Source organism: Canis lupus, chromosome 11, assembly GCF_003254725.2.
Source record: "Canis lupus dingo isolate Sandy chromosome 11, ASM325472v2, whole genome shotgun sequence".
In the NCBI taxonomy this organism is placed as follows: domain Eukaryota; kingdom Metazoa; phylum Chordata; class Mammalia; order Carnivora; family Canidae; genus Canis; species Canis lupus.
In genome coordinates, this window is record NC_064253.1 from 38,520,558 (window position 1) to 38,545,907 (window position 25,350).

General features: G+C 34.6%; 1 protein-coding gene across 5 annotated transcripts in view; it reads left to right on the forward strand.

The window, feature by feature from the left end:
* The window catches only part of DENND4C (DENN domain containing 4C), a 126,917-nt gene that overhangs the window by 61,375 nt on the left and 40,192 nt on the right, over nt 1–25,350 (forward strand). For all 5 annotated transcript variants that reach the window (XM_049116164.1, XM_049116165.1, XM_049116163.1 and 2 more), the window contains exons 10-17: nt 3,278–3,453; nt 8,803–8,903; nt 9,237–9,455; nt 16,132–16,277; nt 17,695–17,730; nt 17,811–17,941; nt 20,028–20,160; nt 22,794–23,000. In XM_049116164.1, coding sequence (XP_048972121.1) covers nt 3,278–3,453; nt 8,803–8,903; nt 9,237–9,455; nt 16,132–16,277; nt 17,695–17,730; nt 17,811–17,941; nt 20,028–20,160; nt 22,794–23,000 — 1,149 coding nt within the window. The remainder of the gene's footprint in view (nt 1–3,277; nt 3,454–8,802; nt 8,904–9,236; nt 9,456–16,131; nt 16,278–17,694; nt 17,731–17,810; nt 17,942–20,027; nt 20,161–22,793; nt 23,001–25,350) is intronic.

Here is a 25,350-nt window from a genome sequence, read left to right on the forward strand (position 1 = left end):
GGATAATATAAAAATGTTTAGCTATTATGTAAAACAAAATTAAATCAAATTCTCTTCTGTTTTTTTTTTTTTTAAAGATTTTATTTATTTATTCATGATAGTCACACACACACACACAGAGAGAGAGAGAGAGAGAGAGAGAGGCAGAGACACAGGCAGAGGGAGAAGCAGGCTCCATGCAGGGAGCCCGACGTGGGATTCGATCCTGGGTCTCCAGGATCGTGCCCTGGGCCAAAGGCAGGCGCCAAACCGCTGCGCCACCCAGGGATCCCTCTCTTCTGTTTTTTGATGTCTTCCCAATTGCAGTTAGAGGTCTGATAATGTAGGGCTTTATGGATCATAGTACAGAATTTTGGTTGTTCCATTTCTCCAACTTTATTTCCCACTATATGTTTAATTTAAAACAGTTGACTCTCCTGTTTTCTCTTCCCCATTTTAAGAATGTAATTCACATGGAAATAAAGACCTAGTCTCTTGATTATTCCTGTGTCCTCAGCACTTAATTACTGCTAAATAGCATTGATTAAGCACTCAATAAATGTCTGTTAAATCAACAACTGGGATGTTTCCAAGATCTTAATTTGTCAGAGAAATGCTACTATGACTGTAAACTGAAGTAACCAATGTGAGATAGTCTATGAGGAGCAGAAATCCTCATTGTGTATTAATTTTTGAAACCTTCACAGTTGCATATGAAAGCAAAAGCCATTATAACATGAAAATATTTGTTAATGAAATAAACAGTTTTAGAAAATTCCCAGTCCTTCCTGTAAAACATGAGTGTTTATCTATGTTCCTATGTCAGAATCTTTGTGGCCCAGTCTTCTTGATTGTTTTCAGCAGTACAGTGCAAGAATTGGTTGGAAACATTGCAATGTGTAATTGGAAATCTTATGCAAAATGCAAAATTGCATGAAATTTATGTAACTGATGTTGGAGTACTGCTTGCAATGAATGCAAAACCATTAATAAGTGAAGACTGGCAGTTTATCATTTAAAGAAGAGAAAATGGGATCCCTGGGTGGCGCAGCGGTTTAGCGCCTGCCTTTGGCCCAGGGCACGATCCTGGAGACCCAGGATCGAATCTCACGTCGGGCTCCCGGTGCATGGAGCCTGCTTCTTTCTCTGCCTGTGTCTCTGCCTCTCTCTCTCTCTCTCTCTGTGTGACTATCATAAATAAATAAAAATTAAAAAAATAAATAAAGAAGAGAAAATGGAAAGGAATGTTGACAGGATAAATTATTCAGAAGGAGGATGATTTGAATATCAAACAATATCCAAGAGTTAATGGAGCTCCACAGCAAACATTGATGAAACCAATGAATATTTTTGTAAAAATGACCCTATTTATCGATTAAGCTGTAAAAGTCAAAGGTGAATATAAAGGTGTCACATTTTGCTCTTTTGTTTTTAAAATTTTTTGACATAGTTGCAGGTATAATGTACTTTTGTTGAATGGAAGATCGTTTTCCATCTTCACTGTAGGTATCTGTGAAGTCCTTGCAAGGTCCTATGGGAGTGGCTCTTTTTGTTTGCCCTCTGATTCTGGCTACTCTGCCCCTTGCTTACCCTGCTCCAGCACACAAGCTGCTCCTGAAGCATATTAGGCAGGCCCCATACCTTACTCTAGCTGTTCCTTCCCTCAAAAGCACTCTTCCCCTTCAGGTTTAGGCTCAGTTTTCACCTTAATGAAGTCCACCCTATTTGTCCTATATAATATACAACCTGCTTTCCTCTTTCCTATTCTTTTTTTAAAATTTTTTAAAAATTTTATTTATTTATGATAGGCACACAGTGAGAGAGAGAGAGGCAGAGACCTAGGCAGAGGGAGAAGCAGGCTCCATGCACCGGGAGCCTGACGTGGGATTCGATCCCGGGTCTCCAGGATCGTGCCCTGGGCCAAAGGCAGGCGCTAAACCGCTGCGCCACCCAGGGATCCCCCTCTTTCCTATTCTTAATTAGAATCCTGTGCACTTGGGCTTTACTTTTTCTTTTTCCATAGCACTTAGCACTTCCTAATAGGGGATAGATATATATATATATATATATATATATATATATTTTTTTTTTTTTTTTTTTTTTTTTTTATTGTGTCCTCTTTTTATATTCTGCCTCTGCTAAACTAGGATGGCCCACTGGTCAAATCTTGCTTGCCATCTGTTTTTGAGAGTAAAATTTTACTGGAACATAGGTCATTTATTTACATACTTGCCTATGACTGCTTTCATGCATGGAGACAAAGTGAAATATTTGTGAGACAATACGGCTCATAAGGTCTAAAATATTTCTTATCTTTCTTGTACAGAAAGAGTTTCCTGACTCTTTTGCTAAGCTATAAACCTCAGGAGGGCAGTGATCTTTGTTTTATTCACTGTTACAGCCTCATTTAGAACAGTGGTTGACTCACACTAAGTGTTGAAATATTTGATAAGTAAATAAATGATTGAAGACAAAATCCTATTCCGAACAACCATCTGGAATAACTGGCAGGTGTAATAAATGCTATAGGGTGAGTAATGATGGATAAGGTATAGCAAGGATTTTTATAGTAAAGGAAAAATTTTTGTCATCAGTGATTAGGATTTGCATATTAACTGATAATTAAATTTTTAGTCTGTTTTTTAACTTACCAAAACTTGTCTTTTATTTTAAAAAGGACATACGATATAATTAAGGTAGAGCTTTGTAAAACACTGATAAGGATTCTTGAGGTATGTTTTATATTAACAAGTATTTTTTAAGATGCCAGGCTTCATTGAAGTTGGATCATTTTGCGTTTATTTGAGCAGTTAGGAAACTTTTAATGAAATTTTCAGTTGACTATGACCATTACTAAGAGAATGATTTGAATTTTTTTTAGTCCTTGGATTTTAGTCAAAAGGTATTTTGAGAATTAATAGGTGGATGAAATGCATAAGAATTAAATAAAGATACGAGTTTGTTTTATAATTTTGGGGGGGATTTTTCTCTCTCTGCTTTGACTTTTTAAAAAAAAATTTGGATGTGGGTTTTATGTGGCAGTAGAAGAATTAACATGCAAAGAGCTGTTAGCATTTTTATTGTGCTTGTGATAATTGTCATGCTTAAAGATTTTAATAATAACATTGGTTCATAGTACTGCTTAGTAATATTTTATAGTTATTTAGTTTTCTGAATGAAGTACAAGGTAAAAGAAACTTCACTGCTTTTTAATGGTCCCTTTCAATAATATTAGTTAATTACATATGTTTCATTGCACATTTGAAATTTGGTTAATTTTTCAAAATTTTTTTCCCAGATGATCTTTCCATTTCAGTGGCAGTGCCCATATATCCCCCTTTGTCCTCTTTCACTGGCGGCAGTCCTTAGTGCACCTTTACCATTTATAGTTGGAGTTGACTCAAGGTATTTTGATCTTCATGACCCACCACAAGATGTTGTTTGCATTGACTTGGATACAAACATGTTATATGTGTAAGTTGATTCTTTTTATCTTATCTCCCATTTATATTTTCCCCTATATGTAGGTACAGCTCGTTGAAAGCATTGAGAAATATGCTGTTTTTAACGTTGTTATTAATAAGTTTTCATCTTTAGTACAATAATTCTCAATGCGGGCAGCTATTAGAATCCTGGAAAGTTTGGAAAAGAACATGTTCAACATTAGTTTATATTTTGATAATAATGTTGGCAGTAGACAGAAAATATTTATGTTTGTCAAAAGAGAATATGGATTTGAAAAAAAAAGGTTAAATACTGCTTTCAGAGCTCAAGAGATGATATGCTTTCTAGGTTTTTTTTTTTTTTTAATTTTTATTTATTTATGATAGTCACAGAGAGAGAGAGAGAGAGAGAGAGAGAGGGGCAGAGACATAGGCAGAGGGAGAAGCAGGCTCCATGCACTGAGAGCCCGACATGGGATTCGATCCCGGATCTCCAAGATCGCGCCCTGGGCCAAAGGCAGGCGCCAAACCGCTGCGCCACCCAGGGATCCCGCTTTCTAGGTTTAATTCAAAATCCATACATAAGCTTTGAAAAAAATGAGTTTACCTGTTTGAGTTTAGTTAGAATATAAGTTAAATATTATGCCATTTCCTTAGTTATCAAGATTTAAATTTTTTAAGGATCTACTTTATTGTGAGAAAGTTTTTAAAAAGATTTTATTTGAGAGAGAGAATACGAGTGGGGGCAGGGTGTGAGGATGAGGGGAAGGGGCAGAGGGAGAAGGAGAAGCAGACTTCCCACTGAACAGGGAGCCTGATGTGGGGCTTGATCCTAGGACCTGGGGATCATGACCTGAGCTGAAAGCAGATGCTTAACTGATTGAGCCACCTAGGTGCCCCTTATTACAGAGAAATTTATATTAAAAACCAATCATACTTTGTGTTTACTGGAGGTGATAAAATGTACAGCAGTGGTGTAACCGAGAGTTCAAAGACTAGAGTATGACAATTAATAAAAACAGCTCTGGATCATTGCTCAAGAGCCAATCTCCTCCTCCTCCCTCTCTCCCCACAAAATCTCGGTAAGGTCAGTAACTGTTGAAAATTCTGTAGTGTTGGTACTAAACTCCAGGTCCTGAAGTACTTTATTCTTTACTGTTTTGAGATTGGCAGAAAATGAATAGAATAAGAATTGTGAGTGAGACTTCAAGGGTAACAGCAGTAGAATAAGTTGGAAAAATATCCCTAAGTGAACCAAAGGAATACCTAAGAAGAAAACATTTGCTATCACTTAAAATTTTTTTTGAAATGGATCTGCCATTTATTTCTGAGACTGTATACTCTGGTAGCTCTTTACTATGTGTACTTTAACTTACTTGTAGCCTAAAAGTAATGAACCACTAAATATTTCCCATAGCACACATTTTGTTTCCAGCTACTATCCCTGAAAAACAATTATGTCAGGGTTGTACACATTGTGGTGCTTTTGGAAATGATTACTTATGAAGTCGTAACTCAGATGTTTGCCTTTATTTACTATTCTGTATAAAATATTATGGAGAGGCTTAATTTTTTCCAGTTTTTTTTCCAGTTTTAAGTAACTTCTGTAACATATTTATTGATCAGAAGACTTGTTCTCTCTTTTTTTTTTGAAGACTTGTTTTCTCAAATAACTTTTAACTCTTTCCTCAGTTGTACTTAAATAATTATGAAATGTTCTAGAATCCCAAGAACTATAAAGAATAATGTAAATAAATCCCATGTATCCATGACTCAAATTAAGAAATAGAATATTCCTGATGAAGTTGAAACCCCTGCAATGTATCTTACTCCTCATTTACTGTTATCTTGAATTTGGTGTTTATCATTTCCATGTGTTTTATAAACTTTATTGTAGATGTATTAGTTTAAATATTTTGTTTTGCATGCTTTAAAAATTTTAAATCTTTGTATAGTTTCCCGTGACTTGATTTTTTACTGGTCATTCTTTATGAGGTTCATCTGTGTTGATACATGTAGCTCTAGTTCATTTTTAGGGTTTATCAGTATTGTGTATTTAGATTGTACCTAGATTTTTTTGCAATTATGAACAAGGCTCCTCTGATTACTATTGTGCATATTTCTTTGAGTATACAGGCAGGAATTCTTTTGAAGTAGGAGAGCTAATTTTGGGTTGTAGACATAGCTAATGTCATATTACTCTTCCACGTTTACCTCCTTAGCAGCAAATGAGAATTCTCTTTGTTCTATTCTTTGCCAAATACTTGTTATGGTCAGACTTTGAAATTTTTGTTAATTTGATAGTAATGGAGTCTCATTGTGCCTTTTATTCATATTTCCCTAATTAGTAGCAAATGGGGCATTTAAATTTCTTTTTGTCCTTTGGTTTTCCTCTCTGAATTGGATTTTCCTTTTTTGGAGTACATTTCCTATTAGATTGTTTTTTTTTCCTTTTGATTTGTATCAGTCCTCTTTATAATATGGTTAATTCTTGTTCTGTTACATGCTTTGCAAAAAGCTTTCCCCCCACTGTGACTTGTCTTTACATTATATCTATGGTATATTTTGATGAACAGAAGCTTATTTTAATTGATAAAATTTATCAGTTTCTTTTTATTGATTGCTGTTTTTGGTTCTTGTATATGAAATTCTCTGCCTTGAGGTTATGAAATATTATTCTGGATATTCTTTCTTTTTTAAATTTTTTTTATTTTAAGTAAAGTCCACGCCATACATGGGGGCTTGAACTCACAACCCTGAGATCAAGAGTCACATGCCCTACTGACTGAGCCAGCAGGCACCCCTATTCTGGATATTCTTAAATTTGTAAGGTTTGGCCTTTCTCATTTAGGGCCTTAATTCAGTTGAACTTGTATTACTGTATGATGTGGCATAGAAGTACTATTTCATTTTTCTTACATGAATAAATAATTCTCACGTAGCATTGTATGTTGGGTAAACATTTCATCTCTTCCCCGTGGTCTCCATCGTCAATACCACTGCATATCAGCTTTTATATTTGTGCATATCATATTTTATATTTTATATATGTATTTTATATAATCAATATTATTATTAATTTGCAAATGAATTTTATATCTATATTATGCTTATTCTGTTCCTTTAGTCTGTTTTAGCCTCTTGCTACTATAATGCTATCTTAATAGCTTTAAAGTTAGGTTGTCTAAAACATGAATAAACCTTGAAAACATCATGGTAAAAGAGCTCATATGATCTTATTTATACTAAATGTCTAAAATTGTGGGCTGTTACACAATCCTGTGAATATGCTGTAAAACCAGCAAGTTGCATGTTTCAGATGGATGAGTTATGTGTGAATTATATCTAAATAAAGTTTAAAAAAAAGTTGTACTGTGAGATGACAAGTCCCTTTCTTTACCCTTGTTCTTTAAAATTGTTTTGACTATATTTGGTCTTTTGCTTTTCCTTATAAATTTTAATATATTAAGTTCCATGCAAAATTACGCTGTGATTTTGGTTAGAATTTTATTGGTTTATAGTTTAATGTGGAGGGAGGCAAATGACATCTTCTTGATAGAGTCTCCTTACCCATCTTTATAGTAGTTTACTTCATAGATCTTTTTACATTTTTTCCAATAAGCTTTGCAGTTTTCTCATAAAGACCATGAACATCTTTTGTTAGACTTAGTTATTCCTAAGTACTGTGTGTTTTTTATTGCTACTGTAAATGATATTTTAAATTACATTTTCTATTTGTTGCTACAGTATAGAAATGATACTGGTTTTCATGTAGTGATCTGCACGGCAACTTAATTGAATTCTTCTGTTTTGTCTGTAAATTCTCTTCTGTTTTCTGGCTGTAAACAATCACATCAAGTACAATCCATATATTTTTAAATTCTTGTCTTAATTCTCTGGCTAGGATCCAGCATAGTGTGTTGAATAGAAGTAGTCATAACTGGTATCTTGTCTTACTCCTAATTTTAAAGGGAATGCCTTGAGCACTCCATCATTAAGTATGATTATTGTTTTAAGCAAGAATTGACATCTAGCCCATGGCCTATTTTTGTAGATAAAACTACAAAATTCATTCATTTACATATTCTGTGAGGCTGCTTTCTTGCTATAGGGGTACACTTGAGAAATTGTGACAGAGGACCGTATGGTCCTCAAAACATAAAATGTTTAATGTCTGACGTTTTATAGAAAAGGTTTGTTAGCTCCACTCTAGAGTTTTGATTGATTGCTTCTACATAATGATTTTTAAAAACTCTTAAATAGGTCTTGAATTTTATACTTTTATACAGCTATTGAAATGAGCATTGTTTCTCTTTTATTTTCTGTGTGGTAAATTACATTATAAAATCAATTAATGGGGCAGCCCAGGTGGCTCAACGGTTTAGCGGTTTAGCGCCGCCTTTAGCTCAGGGCGTGATCCTGGAGACCCGGGATCGAGTCCCACATCGGGCTCCCTGCATGGAGCCTGCTTCTCCCTCTGTCTGTGTCTCTGCCTCTCTCTCATGAATAAATAAATAAAAATTAAAAAAAAATCAATTAGTGAATAATTCTTACATTACTGAAATAAATATTATCTTTTTTTTAACTTAGATTAAATTTTCTAAAAATTTAAAATGTTTACATTGACGTCATAAATGATATTGGCTTAATGATGTATATAGCTTTAGCTGTGGCCCATGGTTAATATATAGGCTTTCATCTTTGTAGAGGCTTCCCCCCGCCCCCAATTTATTTATTTTAGAGAGGAAGATTGAGAGCACGAGGAGGAGGGGCAGAGAGGGAGGAAAGAGAATCTCAAGCAGACTCCATGCTGAGCACAGAGCCTGATGTGGGGCTTGATCTCAGGACTTTGAGATCAGGACCTGGGCCAAAACCAAGAGTCAGTTGCTCAACCAACTGAACCACCTAGGCATCCCTAGAGTCTTAAATGTTAATTTCTATTAAAATATTTTGAATCATGCATTATTTAGAAGTATTCTTTTGAACTTCTAAGCTTTTTTTCTCTTAAATGCTATTTGAATTGTAGTCAGAATATGCTTAATATATTACTCTCCGATATTTATTAAGATTTGCTTCTAATAGGTAGTTTGAAGCATCAGTTAAGTTGGTCACTTAAAATACTCTAAAACTTTTGAAGTAAGACTTCGGTGTTGAATTCATAGCTCCAGCTTTGAGAATCTGTGTTAGAGCAGTGACCAAATTTGACTGAGGTTCATTGAAATGTAAAGAGAACTTCCTTGAAAACCATTTATTCAGCTGACAATGTCAATTGTAATGAGCAAATATACCCTTTCCATTTTCTTTATTAGTTTGATGTAAGAATTTTGGTAAGTAAAAAGAGATTTTAGCAGATTTTATTAATTATGTTTTTATTTAATAGATCAGATGAAAAGAAGAACATGAACTGGAAGCAGCTTCCCAAAAAGCCATGCAAAAATCTGCTTAGTACCTTAAAGAAGTTGTATCCCCAGCTATCTTCGGGTAAATATGAGGAGAAAGGAATATTTTAAATGGAAGAATATGTATGAAAATAAATTCTTAAATTTAAATATAATTTCACTCCATTTAAAATGATTCTCATTAAAAAAAAAACAATATTTCAGTACTAAGACGTTAATGTAGTTTGTGATTTTTTTTGAGCACGTTCTTTGTATCCTGTCTGCCTGAATCTCCCTGTTAGTATCTGCCAATGATCTCTTTACATTAATGGAGAGAGGAATTTCAGGAAGTCATGGATTTTGACAATTTTCTTAATTGTTTAATCATTATTTGTATAATATTATATATTAATGCCATTTTCTCTTCATTTGTCAGTTCACCGAAAAACACAAGAAGGTTCAGCAATTGAGATGACTCCAATTGAAGCAGATTTCTCTTGGCAAAAGAAGACAACACAACTTGAAATGGAAATTCAGGAGGCATTTTTGCGTTTTATGGCATCTATTTTAAAAGGGTATAGAACATATCTCAGACCAATCACAGAGGCCCCTTCAAATAAAGCCACAGCTGTTGATTCATTGTTTGACCGACAGGGTGAGTGGCATTGAAAATATATATACTTTTTATTGAAATGAAAAATATTTTCTTTTTTTTTTTGGAAAATATTTTCTATTTGGTATTGCTCCCCCCAAAATATTCACTATGTAAGTTCTTAGAAATGTATATTAAAATATAATGAGGGATTCCTGGGTGGCGCAGCGGTTTGGCGCCTGCCTTTGGCCCAGGGCGCGATCCTGGAGATCCGGGATCGAATCCCACATCGGGCTCCCGGTGCATGGAGCCTGCTTCTCCCTCTGCCTGTCTCTCTTTCTCTCCCTCTCTCTGTGACTATCATAAAAAAAAAAAAAAAAAAAAATTAAAAAAAAATATAATGAATATCTGTGTATTTGTAGTCTAGCTCTATGAAGAATTTCTTTTAATTTTTATATCCCATTTTCCCCTGAGAAATGAAAATGGACATCTTTAATTATGAAAAGTCAAAGATATTGCTTGTATTTACTAGATAGTTATCTTAGTAGAACATACCTGGTGATTTGCTTTTATGTGGTTCCTCAATTTTGCTAATTCTTTGATTTATACATTCTTCACTTTACAGTATTCACTAACAATTAGTTTTTGGAATAAGGCCACCAGTTTTTAGAATTTTTGAAAAATATAGCTTTGTTTCAGGGGAAAACACTGAACTCATTTTTTTTTAGTATTTGTTATATTAGGAAATTGTAAAGATTTTTGTTATTCAGTTGCTCTCACATGTAGCAACCTTATAGATATAATAATATTTATATGAAAATTATTTTATATTTCTGTACTTTTACCCAGTACTTAAAAAAAAAAAAAAAAAAAACTTCTAATGATCTTTTTGTCTTTTATCATCTCTGCTTTAGGATAACCTATCTCTTAAATATTTAGTCACCACTTACCAAGTCTGACTAGTTATTAGGTAGAGAGGTAAATAAGTGTTAAAATCTAGCTCTATGGGATAGTAAGTGGAAAATAAATCTAAAATACTTTTTAAAATAGAACATGTACTCAAGAAAATAGATTTTACACAATTAATAATTCAGTGAGAAGTTCCCAAATTTGGAAAAAGGGAGCATTCTTCCAAATGAATATTCAGAAGACTTCATGGAAGTAGAGTATGACTTTGATGAATGAATAGAATTTAGATAAATGGAGATGAGCAGGACAGGTTTTCTGAAAAACAAGATGCATTAGGGGTGCCTGGGTGCCCAGTCGGTTAGGTGTCTGCCTTTGGCTCAGGTCATAATCTCAAAGTCCTGGGGTTGAGCCCCAAAGTGTCAGGCTTCTTGCTCAGTGGGGAGTCTGCTTCTCCCTCTGCCCTGCCTCCACCCCCTTACTCTCCCCCTGCTTGTGTTCTTTCTCTCAAATAAATAAAACCTTTAAAAAACAAAAACAAAGCCAATATGTATTAAAAGTCAAATTTGAATAGAATTTCTTTTTTGTTAAGACTTTCTGAGGTTCTGTTTTCTCATTAATAAAATGGGGATGATACCTACTTCATGAATGAGTGGTGAAGATTGAATGTATGTGAAGCAACTAGTAAGATTACAGTACTCATGATAATAGTTATTATTGTTAGTGGTAATAACAGAATGGAAGAAACCTCAAGAACAAATGTATAAGGTATGTGTATTAATTTGTCATGGCTACCATAACAAAGTGGCATAGATTGGGTGGCTTAAATGTATTAACTTGTCATGGCTACCATAACAAAGTGGCATAGATTGGGTGGCTTAAACAACAGAAATTTATTTTCTCACAATTCTAGAGGCTAGAAGTCCAAGATCATTGTGTTGGTGGGATTGGTGTCCCCTGAGGTCTCTCTCCTTGTCTTATAAAGATGGGCCAATTTCTCCTTGTGTTTTCACATGGTTTTCCTTCTGGGTGAATCTGTATCCAGATTTCCACTTCTTGTTCTTTTTTTTTTTTTTTTTTTTTTTAAAGATTTATTTATTTATTTATTAGAGACAGAGAGGGAGAGCGTTGGAGTGTGTGGGGGGAGGGGCAGAAGGAGACAGAATCTCAAGCAGACTTCCTGCTGAGTACAGAGCCCATCATGGGGCTCAGTCCCATGACTCTGAGATCATGACCTGAGCTGAAATAAGAGTTGTTCGCTTAACCGGCTGAGACACCCGGGTGCTCCCAGATTTCTACTTCTTATAAGTACATTCATTAATCATTGGACTAGAACCCACCCTAATTATCTCATTTTGACTTAATTACTTTTTTAAAGACCCTATCTGCAAATACAGTGCATTTTAAAATACCGAGGGTTAGGACTTCATAAAAATTTGATGGTGGGGAGGGGGGAAATACCAGAATTACCGGGTTCAGGGATGCCTGGGTGGCTCAGCGGTTGTGCCTCTGCCTTTGGCTCAAGACGTGATCCCTCTGGGATCGAGTCCCACATCTGGCTCCCTGCATGTAGCCTGCTTCTCCCTCTGCCTATGTCTGCTTCTCTCTCTGTGTGTTTCTCATGAATAAATAAATAAAATCGGGATCCCTGGGTGGCGCAGCGGTTTAGCGCCTGCCTTTGGCCCAGGGCGCGATCCTGGAGACCCGGGATCGAGTCCCACGTCGGGCTCCCGGCGCATGGAGCCTGTTTCTCCCTCTGCCTGTGTCTCTGCCTTTCTCTCTCTTTCTCTATCATAAATAAATAATAATAAAAAATAAATAAATAAATAAATAAAATCTAAAAAAAAAAAAAGAGAATTACAGGGTTAAGCCCATAACAGCAAAGTGAAGAGCTTTAGTGGTGTTGTGAAAGATAAGGCTGATAATAAGGTTAGAGCTCAGGTTATGGGTAGTCTTAAGTAGGAAGTTTATTTATTATTTTATTTTATTTTTAAAGATTTATTTATTTATCAGAGAGAGAGGCAGAGACACAGGCAGAGGGAGAAGCAGGCTCCTCGCGGGAAGCCAGTACAGGACCCGATCACCCTAGGATCACAACCTGAGCTGAAGGCAGATGCTCAGCTGCTGAGCCACTCAGGTGTCCCTAAATGGGTAGTTTAAATTGTGAGTCACTAATTCATTCATATTCTTTCTCAGTGGGAGAGTGCCATTGCTAACGGAATTTAGAAAGATATTTAGTGTCTGAGGCTTAAGATTTTTTTGTTAACAGGAATAGTATTTAGTATAGTGAGGGCTACAGATATTACATAGTAACACAAATACTAATTACATTTTACTAAGTGTATTGTGAAGGAATGTATTGGCTATAGTCAGAGTGCTAGGTCAGGGAAGGGTTCCCTGAAGAAATAACAATTAAGCTTGGGCCTGAAAAGTGAATAAGAATTGGCTGTGGATTTTGGATTACCTTTTCATTAGGGGTACTTTCCCAACATATTTGAAAATAGAATAATATACTTTCATATAGCATCTTCCAACCTCAGCAGTAAGTGGCAATCAACATTTTACCATTTTTTTTTTTTTTTTCATTTTACCATTTTTGTTCCATCCTTCCCCCGCTTTCTTTCCAAATTCCAAATAGAACATCATTTTACCCATAAACTTCTAATTATCCTTTAGAATCTCCTAGATTTGTATGGTATGTGCTTTTGGCTGATCCTGTCCCCATGGTGCTGTTTAACATTTCTTCCATCATCTGTATTTCCTATAAACTTTTGGTTAGATTAAGAGATGCATTGTCTAACAGAAATGTAATATGAGACACACATATGACTTAAACTTTTCTAGTTGCTATAGTTAAAAAAATAGTAGGCAATAGGGGAAACTAATTTTCATAATATGTTTTTGTAACTTCAAATATCCAAGGCGGTATTTCAAAATGTAATTAAAATTTTTAAATTTTAATGAAATATTTTACATTCTTTTTTCTATACTAAGGCTTCAAAATCAGTATATGTTTTATATTTACAGCATATCTCAGTTTGGACCAGTCACATTTCAAGTGAATTGTCACATGTGGGTAGTGGTAACTGAATTAAATTGTACTGTTCTAGAGTTTGATTAGATTCAGGTAAAATTTTCTTGGCAAGTAGTGCTAAAAACAACACATGGTGCTCACTACTTCCTATTGTAGCCCACACACGTCTGGCTGTCCCATTTTTAATGCTCCTAAGATTGATCAGTGTGTTTAAAGTGTTGTTAGCCTCATTCATTCATTTTAGTTTCACCATCAGCCTTTCATTTGATTATTTTAGCAGCCTTTGCTGATCATTGCCTGGATCCATTAGGAGAATAAAAAAAGACTTTTTGTTACTACTTGTAAAGAATAATTCATTTTTATTTTATTTAAGCATTTCTCAACTAATTAGTATTTCAAGGGGATGGAGTGAGGACCACAGCTTGTGGAATGCCCTGAAACGTCAAAGAAAGAAAGGCTGGAGGGAAAAGTGGCCCAAAAGCCATGCTTGAAAATGGTGGGTGTGAGCCAAATCATGCAGGATCTTTTAGGACCAGTGGAGGGTTTCTGTCTTTAAGAGTAATTAGAGGGCAGCCCGGGTGACTTAGCGGTTTAGTGCCGCCTTCGGCCTAGGGTATGATCCTGGAAACCCGGGATTGAGTCCCACATCGGGCTCCCTGCATGGAGCCTGCTTCTCCCTCTGCCTGTGTCTGTGCCTCTCTCTGCCTGCCTCTCTCTCTCTCTCTCTCTCTCTCTGTGTGTGTGTGTCTCATGAATAAATAAATAAAATCTTCTTGAAAAAAAAATTAATTAGAAGCCAGAAGAATATTTAAGTAGGTAATAGGATCAGGTTTGCATATTTATTTATTTATTTTAAAGATTTTATTTATTTATTTATTTATTCATGAGAGTCAGAGAGAGAGAGAGAGAGAGGCATAGACACCGGCAGAGGGAGAAGCAGGCTCCATGCAGGGAGCCCAATGCGGGACTCAATCCCAGGTCTCCAGGGTCAGGCCCTGGGCTGAAGGCGGCGCTAAACTTCTGAGCCACTGGGTCTGCCCAGATGTGCTTTTTTAAAAGATCAGTGTTAAAATTTTTTTTCTTTGCCTCTGTGCAGAGACTGGAGGAATCCAAAGTATGGATCTACTGGTTAGTTGGTTATCACATTGGTCCAAGTGATCATGAAAGTGCTCTGGTTTAGTTGACAGTAGTATGAATGGAAGAGTGATGTTTTTTAGAAGGTAGACTGAATACAGCATGGTGGTTGAATATGGGATATAAGATAGAGGGAGAGGTCAAGAGAGTAACTTTGAAATTTTTGTCTTTGTCAACCAAGTGGGTAGATGGTCGTGCCCTTTATTGTAAGGGAAACAGCAGAAAGGGATCTGGTTATTTTTTAAGGAAACGTTTTTTAAAATGAGAGAAAGACTTGAATGTGCTGATAAATAGCTAATAAAGAGGGAAAATTGGCCCGAGAACACTGAGGAGGCTGGAATCCCAGGCTCATGTGGTGGGCTTGGCCTTAGATAAGAGGGACATGGCCATCATACAAAGACGGAAGGGGTAACTGCTAGCTGCAGAAAGGCAAAGTTTTGTAGTGAGATAATGATGGTAATTCTCTTAATGATTTTTGTTTTCTCTACAACATAAGGTGTAATCACTTAGAGATGGGGGAGGGAACATGATAGGAGAGAATTAAAGAATTGAAAATAGTTGTGAAAACATGGGTAAGGGGAAATTAGGTTGATTCCAGAAATTTTGTAGGGTTGTTAGTCAGGGATGAAGGTATAGTGGTTCTGATCACCTTGGTTGTGGAATTATTTTTTTCTCCTTTTATTTGTGCTCAGCCAGGCAATACATTTCCTCCAGGGCCAAGTTATACTAGGTGAATTTGACCAAAAAAGATAAAAGGATGTAAGAATTGAAGGTGTTGACAAGAAAGTAAATGAAATGATGGACTTGAACATGGAATCAATATTGGATAAGGAGAGAGAAGTGAAGACAGGAGGGTTAGGTACAAAGTAAAAGGATATGAATGATTGCAGATTTCAGCGAGGCTTCCCCCTGCCCTCCCATGCCTGGTAGGAGTACTTAAGTGAGCAAATCAGACAAGGGTAGTTGGCAGAAAGTAATATAATATATATGTAAATTAGATTTAGGAGGCAGAATTGTTTTAAATGCCACATTCCCTGGAGTGTGTGACTGTACAGAAGTTGGTGATTGAGGAGATAGACCATAGATCATTGAAATTTAAGGCATTAAGAACTCGTTAAAGCATTGGATGGTTTGTGCTTATGGATGTTGAAGAATGATGATGGTAGGAGTTGGAGAGGAGAAGAACTGGAATTGGGTGTCCTATTCTTCAGTGAATGGAGAGAGTATCCCTGAAGTCAGTAGATGACTACAGTTAGCAGAGGAAAGGGTGAAAGAGCCAAGATGTATGAACCATCACTGAGCAGAAATTTTCACAAGCCAGTACAGGAATTGTCTGGTAGCATTGCAGAGGAAGGGCATTGACCCTTCTTGGTCATAACTATGCAGAGTCTAAAAGAGAAATTTCTACTTGAGAACTGTAGGGCTAGAGGTTCCTTATAGAAGATAAAGATTGCAGTGAGAAGGTTAATGGTATAAGTTAAGTTTTTTATGGTTGAATTGGGCAGAAAGAGCAGTGCTTACTAGAAATGGTTACAAAAGCTTCTATAAATGTGGATATACGTAAAGAGAATATAATATAGACATGTACAAGTTTAAAGTAATATTTTATATGATATCTAGTTCCACTTTAAATTTTGAATTTAATTGTAATTTTGTTTTCTTCAGGATTTTTAAAAAGTCGAGATCGTGCCTATACAAAATTCTACACTCATTTATCCAAAACACAGATTTTTATTCGTTTTATTGAAGAATGTAGTTTTGTAAGTGATAAGGATACTGGATTGGCATTTTTTGATGACTGCATAGAAAAGGTAAAAGTTTGTCCTGTATGTGTTAAAAACTTTAACAGTTTGACTGCCTGTATAATCATCTTTATTATTACCCCCAATGATCTGAGAGACACAGTATGGGGTGTGCATGTGTGCAAGTGTCCAGTTCTAGGCTTAATATAATAATCTTCCTTTGTGATATGTAGTTTCTACCATATATAGCTAATTTTTCTTGAATCTTACTTTGGTTTTGCAACTGTTGAGTGCTAAGAACATTTCATTGAAACTCATAAATCTTATATTTTTTACTTACCTAAGTAAGATAACATGTAGTAGTTCGTTAAGAAAGTTTAGTTTTATGGGTAATGGAAGTCTTGAGTTTTTTTTTTTTTTTTTCCTTTTAACTGTTAGCTTTTCTTTATTCAATTACATATTTTAAACATTATACATTTTTACAGGATAGTCAATACAGTATGCCATTTTGTTCTTTTGTTTAAAGCCTTTCCAAAGAGGACTTTGGCTAAATACATATTTTTTGTTTTAATGAAGCAGATTTGGAAATATTTTAAATATCAAAGTTTTACTTACCCCATGGTAAGGAAGTTTGATTCTTCACAGTGATGACTCACATTTTTTCCCCTCACTTTTAATAGAGTTTTTATTTTTGCTAAGTGGATCTTGGGGCTAATTTGTTTATGTAAACCATAGTATATAAAATTTGAGATTGTATTTAAAAAAGATAGACTATTATGACATAATTTTTGTAGTCTCCTTAGAGGACTTGAATGACATTTCCCCCATTCTGTTGATGTGACCTAAAACTCTGGGGATAAGATTAAAACTCTTCAACTTTTTTATTACTTATAAAATTAATAATTTGGCATTGTTCAATTAGAGGGAAGCTTAGATAATATTCTCTAATGCAGGATTTTATTTATTTATTTTTATTTTTTATTTTTCTAATGCAATATTTTAATAACAATAAAGTTTTTGATTTGGGAAGCTAGATTCCCCTCGTGACTGGCCAGTTTTGCTTGTGAAGAAAGATTTATGAAAAACCTATTTAAAATAAATTGTTTCTATCCTGATAGCCATAAGAAAAATACTATATGTTAACCTGACAGTGCAGGGCCTCCAAAATATACTGTGAAATGTTTTTTATCTGTCCAGTATTAAAAAAGGATAGTTTTTATTTTTATTTTTTAAAAAGATTTTATTTATTTATTCATGAGAGAGAGAGAGAGAGAGACAGGCAGAGGGAGAAGTAGGCTCCATGAAGGGAGCCTGATGTGGGACTTGATCCTGAGACTCCAAGATCATGCCCTGGGCTGAAGGCAGGCGCTAAACCACTGAGCCACCCAGGGATCCCCAAGGATAGTTTTTAATAATAGAATTTAAGATCATATGTAATAAATTCATAGTCAACGTTTTCACCAAGAATTCTTTTCTTCTTTTCTAGTTGTTTCCTGATAAAGGCACAGAGAAAACAGAAAAGGTATTTTATCTTAAGTTTTATAATTTCAGAACTAAATATTGATTGTATGCAGATTAATTGGAGGAAATAATTATTTTCAGGTTGATTTTGATTCAGCCGAAGATACCAAATTGATAGAGCTAGATGATACACAGAAAAGTGAGCACACTGTATTCATAATGCCACCAGAGCCGCCTCCTGATGATGGAAAGGATCTGTCACCAAAGTACAGGTAGCATTTTTTTAAAATTGCTGTGTTTGAGTGTAGCTTTAATAATTTATTTTGATCTTTTGTGTTTATTAGTAGATATTTATATTAGTCATTTGTGAAAGTCATTTTCAAAATTTATTCAGCGAACTAATGAAGATGAATATTGATTGCATGAAGATGTTACCAGATATTATAATTTAAAAATTAGCCTTTGTGGAAGGGAAGCCAAATGTTGATCACCATTCACCTAAATGTTTAATCATATTTTAACCTTTAAAATTTCATTTTAGGAGAAGAATAAGCTTACTTTTGTGAAGTTGCTCCTCTTTGGGGGAGGGGGTATTGTCAATGTAAATTCTTAAGCATTAGTAAGATATCAGAGAAAACTAAAAGTAGAGGGCTAGGAATCATTATTTATTAAAATAAGTGATGAGGATTAAGGAGTGCACTTGTGATGGGCACTGGGTAATGTATGGAATTGTTGAATCACTATATTTTACACCTAAAACTAATATAACACTGTATGTTAACCACACTGGAATTTAAAGTAAAATAAAAATAATAAAAACTTGGAAAATAAGATTTAAATGGGAACCTTTTAAAAAATTAAAATGTACTTGATTGTTACTTGTTGGTATTATGATTATGATAATATATAGTTTAACAAACTTAGAAAGTAAAAAAAAAAAAAATCACACACACACACTAGCACATCACTTAAGCACCAATACTTAATGTCTGTTAACAACTGTATGTATATCTTTCCTGTTTTTGTGCATAAATTTGCATTTACTATATTAAAAAATATATGAGTTCATATTGTACATTTTCTTTGTAACCTGTGTCTACCTTTAATGGTCTGGACATTTTTCCATGCTAACAAATATTTTTGTGCCATATCATTTTAAATGACCATATTGCATGCCTTTATTGTGATTTGTATAACTAGTCTCCTATGGATTTTGTTTTTCATTTCTTTGCTAGCTATATCCTCATGTAGTTTTTTTCCTTAGACTACATCCTTAAAGGAATATCTGAGGCAAAGGGAGTATAAAATAATTGTCTTCCAAAAATATGGAATTAATAAATTATGTTACCTGGGTGGCATAAGAATGAAGGATATATACCTGGAATTTAGAGGCTTTATTCAGTGCTATTTTGATCACACGTTAATTATAGAACTTTTTTTTTTTTTAACCTTGGTTTAATCACCATACACTGGAATCCATGTATAAAGTAAATCAAATAGGGAAAGGCAGTATATCTCACAGAAGAAAATTGGCCAACGGCAATAAGTAGGTAATTTCTAAGAAGAAATCCCAAGAATTAAAAATATGAAAATATGAAAATATATTAAGCTTTGCTAGGATTCAAAGAAATGCAAACCAAAATGGTGAGAAGCATTTTTAATCTATCAGACTGAAGATAGGTTATGCTACTTTTTAGAGTATATGTTAGAGGGTATGTAAGTATAACCTTTCTTGAAATAATTTGATAGTGACTCTGGTAATTTTAATTCTCTTAATAAACATTGACCATAGCAAACTGTATTGTTGGGCATTATCATACTGAGACATTAAGTACAAGTTTTCACAAAGATATAAGTACACGAATATTTAATTGCAAAACTTCGGAAATAACCTAAAAATGTCCAACAATAAAGAATGATGAAATTATGGTATATCCCTAAAATAAAAATCTTCAGATTTTTTTCCTCTTAAATACCAATACAAGGTACTTTTATGAAGAAAAACAAAATTACAAAGTATACTAGATGTTACTTTTTAATATAAATTATCATTGGACACATGGTTACTGTTTAAAGTTACAAATTTCTCTTGTGAAGTAAAATATCAGGATTTTCTGTTTTCCAGGGATTGGTTGAACATAACATTCAGAGTGGGGAGGAGGCCAAAGTTTTTATGTAGATAGTCTGTGAATCTTATAACTACATCATCTTATATTTTTGAAAAATATTTTTCTATATCCAGATTTGGGGGAATAATATTGGGTACTAAAGATTTAGAAATATTCACTTAAATTCTGGAATAATATGAAGAGTTAATGTATTTTAAACCAGCAGTTCTATTTTTGCTTTTTATTTTAGTTACAAATACTTTCCAAGACTGGACCTTAAGCTTTTTGACAGACCACAGGAGTTGAAACTTTGTTTTAGTAGACACCCTACTGGGAATAGCATTACAAACAGTCCAGCACTCATGGCTAAGAGAACTAAACAGGTCAGATATTCTTTATCTAATACTTAATTTAAAATGTAAAATATGTATATGTGATACGCAGCTCATAGTTTAGAATTATCACCCGTGGCAAACATTGCAGACTCACTGTGGTTGTTAATGAAGTTAAGTAGATGTCTTTCAACCCTGTTCTAATATTGAGGCTGAAGTTTGTGAATGCTTATGTTTATGCTTGAAGAGAATCCTGCGGAACCAAATACACTTTTTAAAAAACAACTTTATTGAGATATAGTTCCTATACCATACAGTTCACCCATTGAAGTATACTCAGTGCCTTTTAGTATATTCGCAGGGTTGTGCAACCACCACCACAGTCAATTTTAGAACATTTTTGTTACCCCAAAAAGAAAGGCTGTGCACCTTACCTGGTAACCCTCCCATCCATCCCAACAGCCCAGGCAACTGCTAATAATCTATTTTCTGTCTCTGTGGTTTCTCCTCTTCTGGGCATTTCATATAAATGGAATTAAACAATATGTGGCCCTTTGTGACTGGCTCCTTTCATACAGCATAATGTTTTCAAGTTCATCCATGTTGCAGCATGTGTCAATACTTCATTTAGTTTTATTGCTGAATAATATTACATTGTATGGATATATACCACATTTTATTCATTCATTCATATACATGTAAGTGGTTCCTGCTTTTTGGCTGTTATGCATAGTGCTGCTGTGAACATTTGTGTACAAGTGTTTGTGTGGATGCATGTTTTCATTTCTCTTGAGTAAATGCCTAGAAGTAGAATTGCTATGTCATATGGTATCTCTATGTTTAACCTTTTGAGGAACAGTGAAGACTGTTTTCCAAAATGGCTGTACCATTTTAAATTCCTGCCAACAGTGTGTGTGAGGATTCCTGTTGTACCAACGTCCCTGTCAATTCTTGTTATTATCTGTCTTTTTGATTATAGCCATCCTTGTGTGTGTGAAGTGGTATCTCATGGTGATTTTGATTTTTATTTCTCTCGCAGTTAATGAAATATACTTTATGTGAAATATTATATTTAAAAAGCTTTAAAGGGAGTTAATTTAGGACAAGCTAGACATCTTGCTTTAATGCTATATCTGATTTAGGCATAAAGAGTTAGTCTTAGGTTAGATGTGAGTTAAAATGAAACATCCTTCATGTATATATTGATATTTTTTGGTCTGCAAAACATGGAACATTTTAGAATGCAGCTCAGGTTTTACCAATTTGTGTACAGTCTCCCAAATCCTAGAGATTATCTGAAGTGTTCCTTCATTTCATACAGAACATGTGTACATATTTCTCTGTGTCTGAAGGGAAATTAGTGTGTGTATATTGCTATTACCAGCTTCATACAAGCCAGTTTTTAAAATGGGTGAATATAGTTACCAAATCCTTAAATCTCATATTCACAAGAATTCTGTCCCCCAGGCTACCTGGAAGAGAAAAGAACCTTCCTATCTTAGAAATATAGGGACTGTATTTTCAAATACATCTTCAAGTCTAATGGAAATAGAGCTCATAAGAAAAAGTAATGGGCCAGGGCATTTTTATTTAGAACACATCCTAGCAGAGAAATCTGTAGTGTAAGGTGCACAATGGTGGTCCGACATATCTGGAAGGTTCTGTAGGTTCTAGAAGTATACTTTTGTTTTGTTGTGTTCTTTTAAAAAGTTATTTATTTGAGAGAACGTGTGTGTGCGTGCACAATGTGAGGAGGGTCAGAGGGAGAGGGAGAAAGAAAATTGGAAGCAGACTTCTCGCTGAACGTGGAGCCCGACATGGGGCTCGATTTCACAGTGCTGACATCATGAGCTGAGTGCTCAACCAATAGCTACACAAGTGCCCCATGGGAGTCTCTATCTAGTTTGATTTAAGCTCAGCAGGTGGTTTTGATACCTGCTCTTTTCCACCTAAATAGAATGAAAATTGGAAGTAGGAAACATGACTATCAGACTGTTGGGTAAGAAAGTCTGTGATCTTTATCAGACTATGTTGCCTGCAAAGGCATGTAAAGAATCAGTCCATGAAAGTTTAAAGACTGTGTGAGGGAGGGTAGAATGGAAATCTTGGCAGGAAATAGCCTAAAGTATCTTAAGCAGTTAAGCAGGGAGAAAGTTGGAAAGACTGTCACTTTTCAAGAATGCCAAAGGACTTAAAAGCTCTAAATGGTTCAAACTCTTATCCATCAAGCATATGAGTGCCTTCTATGTGAAGGGCAACTAATTAGCCATAATATTATAAAAATATGAATGATCCCACTTTTAAGGGATTTCTAGTCTATTAGGAAATGCATGCTTGCCAGTAAAGGTACAGTGCAGTATAAAGTGCTTCTGTAGATTAGATGAGTGTTGACGGAACCACATGGTAGGAAAGCCACTCATGAAAGTAAAACTGAAATGTGTGATTTTAGAGTCAAATTTTACATTATATTCCCCTCTCTCTTTTCCTTCTCACTTTTCTCCCTACCTTAATGGATTTTAATAAATACCATAATTTTTTTTCCCTTAATTTTCTTTTTGTAAGTAATCTCTACTCCCAGTGTGAGGCTTGAACTCATGAACCAGAGATCAAGAGTTGCATGTTCTGCCGACTAAAGCCAGCCAGGTGTCTCAAATACCATACTGTTTTATTTATTCTCTTTCTAGGAGATAAAAACAGCTCATAAGTTGGCGAAGAGATGTTACACGAATCCACCACAATGGGCCAAGTGCCTCTTCAGTCATTGTTACAGCTTATGGTTTATTTGTCTCCCAGCCTATGTCAGAGTTTCTCATCCTAAGGTCAGAGCACTTCAGCAGGCATATGATGTACTTATTAAGATGAGGAAAACTGATGTGGATCCGCTGGATGAGGCAAGTATAACAAACTGAATTATTATTACTAAGATTAATTTTTGTATTTTAAAGAAAATTTAGGTCTCAGTTGCTTTAAAGTGTTCTCAAGTATTCTCATTAAGCAGCAAAGGTTAAATATTACTCTGTTCCATGGAGCTAATACTTCTCATTTATTTTTGGAATGAACTGCTTTGGAATGAAGCAGAGACTGCCTTAGGTCAGATAGTTTGCACTTGACAAATAGAAAATAGTATTGACTTCATCTTATTTATTTATTTTATTTTTGTAAGAGAAGGAGAGAGTGGGGAGGGGCAGAGGGAAAGGGAGAAAATCTTAAGCAGGCTCAACACCCAGCTCCATCTCACAACCCTGAGATCATGACCTGAAATGAAATCAAGAGTCAGACACTTGATGGACTGAATTACCCAGGCACCCATACTTCATTTTATTCTTAATATAACTTTATTAGGAAGCAAATAGGGAATAGGCTTTTAGTAAGTGGCTCTCCATTATGCCCTATGTCCTGGGGTGAGTTATATAACCTGTGTTTCAGATTATGTATCTGAAAATGTAGATCCAGATTTCTCAACTTTGGCACTATTGACATTTTGGCCCACATAGTTATTTATTGTGGGTCTGTCCTGTACATTGTAGGATGTTCAGCAGCATCTCTGGACTCTGCACAAGCTGCCAGTAACAGTCCCCTGTGTACATGGCATTCAGAAATGTCTGCAGACATTGCCAGAGGTCCCTGGAGGTCAAAATTACCCCACTAATATAGACAATTATAGTTGGTATCATCTTTATAAGGTTAACCTGAATGTACAGAATATGCCTAGAATAGTACCTGGCTTATAGTGTAAGCACTCAGTGATTGATATGCTAAGGTTTCATAGGCAGTATCTCTCTTAAGCTGGAGAGCCACCCTAAGAGTTAAGGTAGTGATACTATCCAGTTAATCGTTGAAGAAACTGAATCACTTATTTAGCCTTTTTCTGTGCTAGTTTTCCCTCTTAAAAAAAATGACTTTTGGTGTTAAAATAACTATAAATGATCTTTAGAATCAGATTAGAATTTAAAGTGAAGTTGAAAAAAAAATGGAAAAAAAAACAAAAAAATAAAGTGAAGTTGAAATAAAAATTCTGAGTAATGGGTATGTGAGGGAAAAGAGCACAGGTATAGAAGAGAAATGGGATTGAAGAAGGGAGCGTTATAGGCTTCAACAGTAATTACATATTTTTTCTAAAATAAAAAAGATCTTAAATGAATACAGCATGTATAATATGAAAATTTGAGAATGCTTGTGGCTACACTAAAACTCATTTTCTCTAAGAATTAACTGTAGTTTATAAAAGCTTTAAAAATAAAAATGAAATTATAAAACAACTAGTAAAATATCCATTCTCATTTGATTACATTTTTCTCTCATCCGATGTGTATAAAACTATTTGGAAATTAAAAGTACTTGATCAGAATCAGTGTTTTTCATACCTCGTGCATTTTAGTGTTTTAAAAAAATTGTTCTAATAGTTTCTTAAGATGTGTTTTAACCTGTGAAAGGTGTAAAATATTTTTAAAGTGTTTAAAAGTGTGCTCTGTGAAAGTATGCCATATGAATTACGTTACCGTTCTCCAAATTCAAAGCATAGCACTTGATAATTTTGTTTTAGTTAAAAGTTTATAATGCATATCATAAATTTCTTGAAAAGTAATTGTCTCTATAGGTATTTAAATTCAGTGGTGTAAAGAATTACATTCTCTCGTTTTCTAACATAAGCAATTATGACAAGCTAAAAAAATTTCTTAGACTATTCCCTAATTAACACTGATAGCTTAAACTTGGAGCTTACTTTGTTGTATTTCTACTTCTAACAGGTTATTTTGACAGATTTTTAGTATCCTGAAGTCATTACATCTCCACAACTGGAAGAAAGAAATGTTTATTTTAATACTTAATGTGTATGTGCTAGGTATATTTTGTGCATTTTATCTGTTTATTGATTATATAAAGAGTAGCATATTAAAGTTTTCATGGAATTTTCATGTACATTCTTTTCTTCGGTATTCCCAGCAAGTCTGTGAGGCAATAAATTAGCTGCATTTTACAAAGAAAGTAATTTGAAACTTAGATGACACACATACAGGACTGCCTCGTAAGTGGTCTTGATTTTTAGGTCTGTTTCATTAGAACCCAGTGTCTCATTCATGAGCTTACTGTTTTAATTTGACAGCTTTTTGTTCTACATGTTATGCTTGTAAAAGGTGTAATAACCTAGATTTGAAAATAAAACTCTTCAAAGACCCAGAAGTAGCATATGCCACAAAAAGTTAAAATGCATAATGCATTTGTTTTTAACACTACTTAACT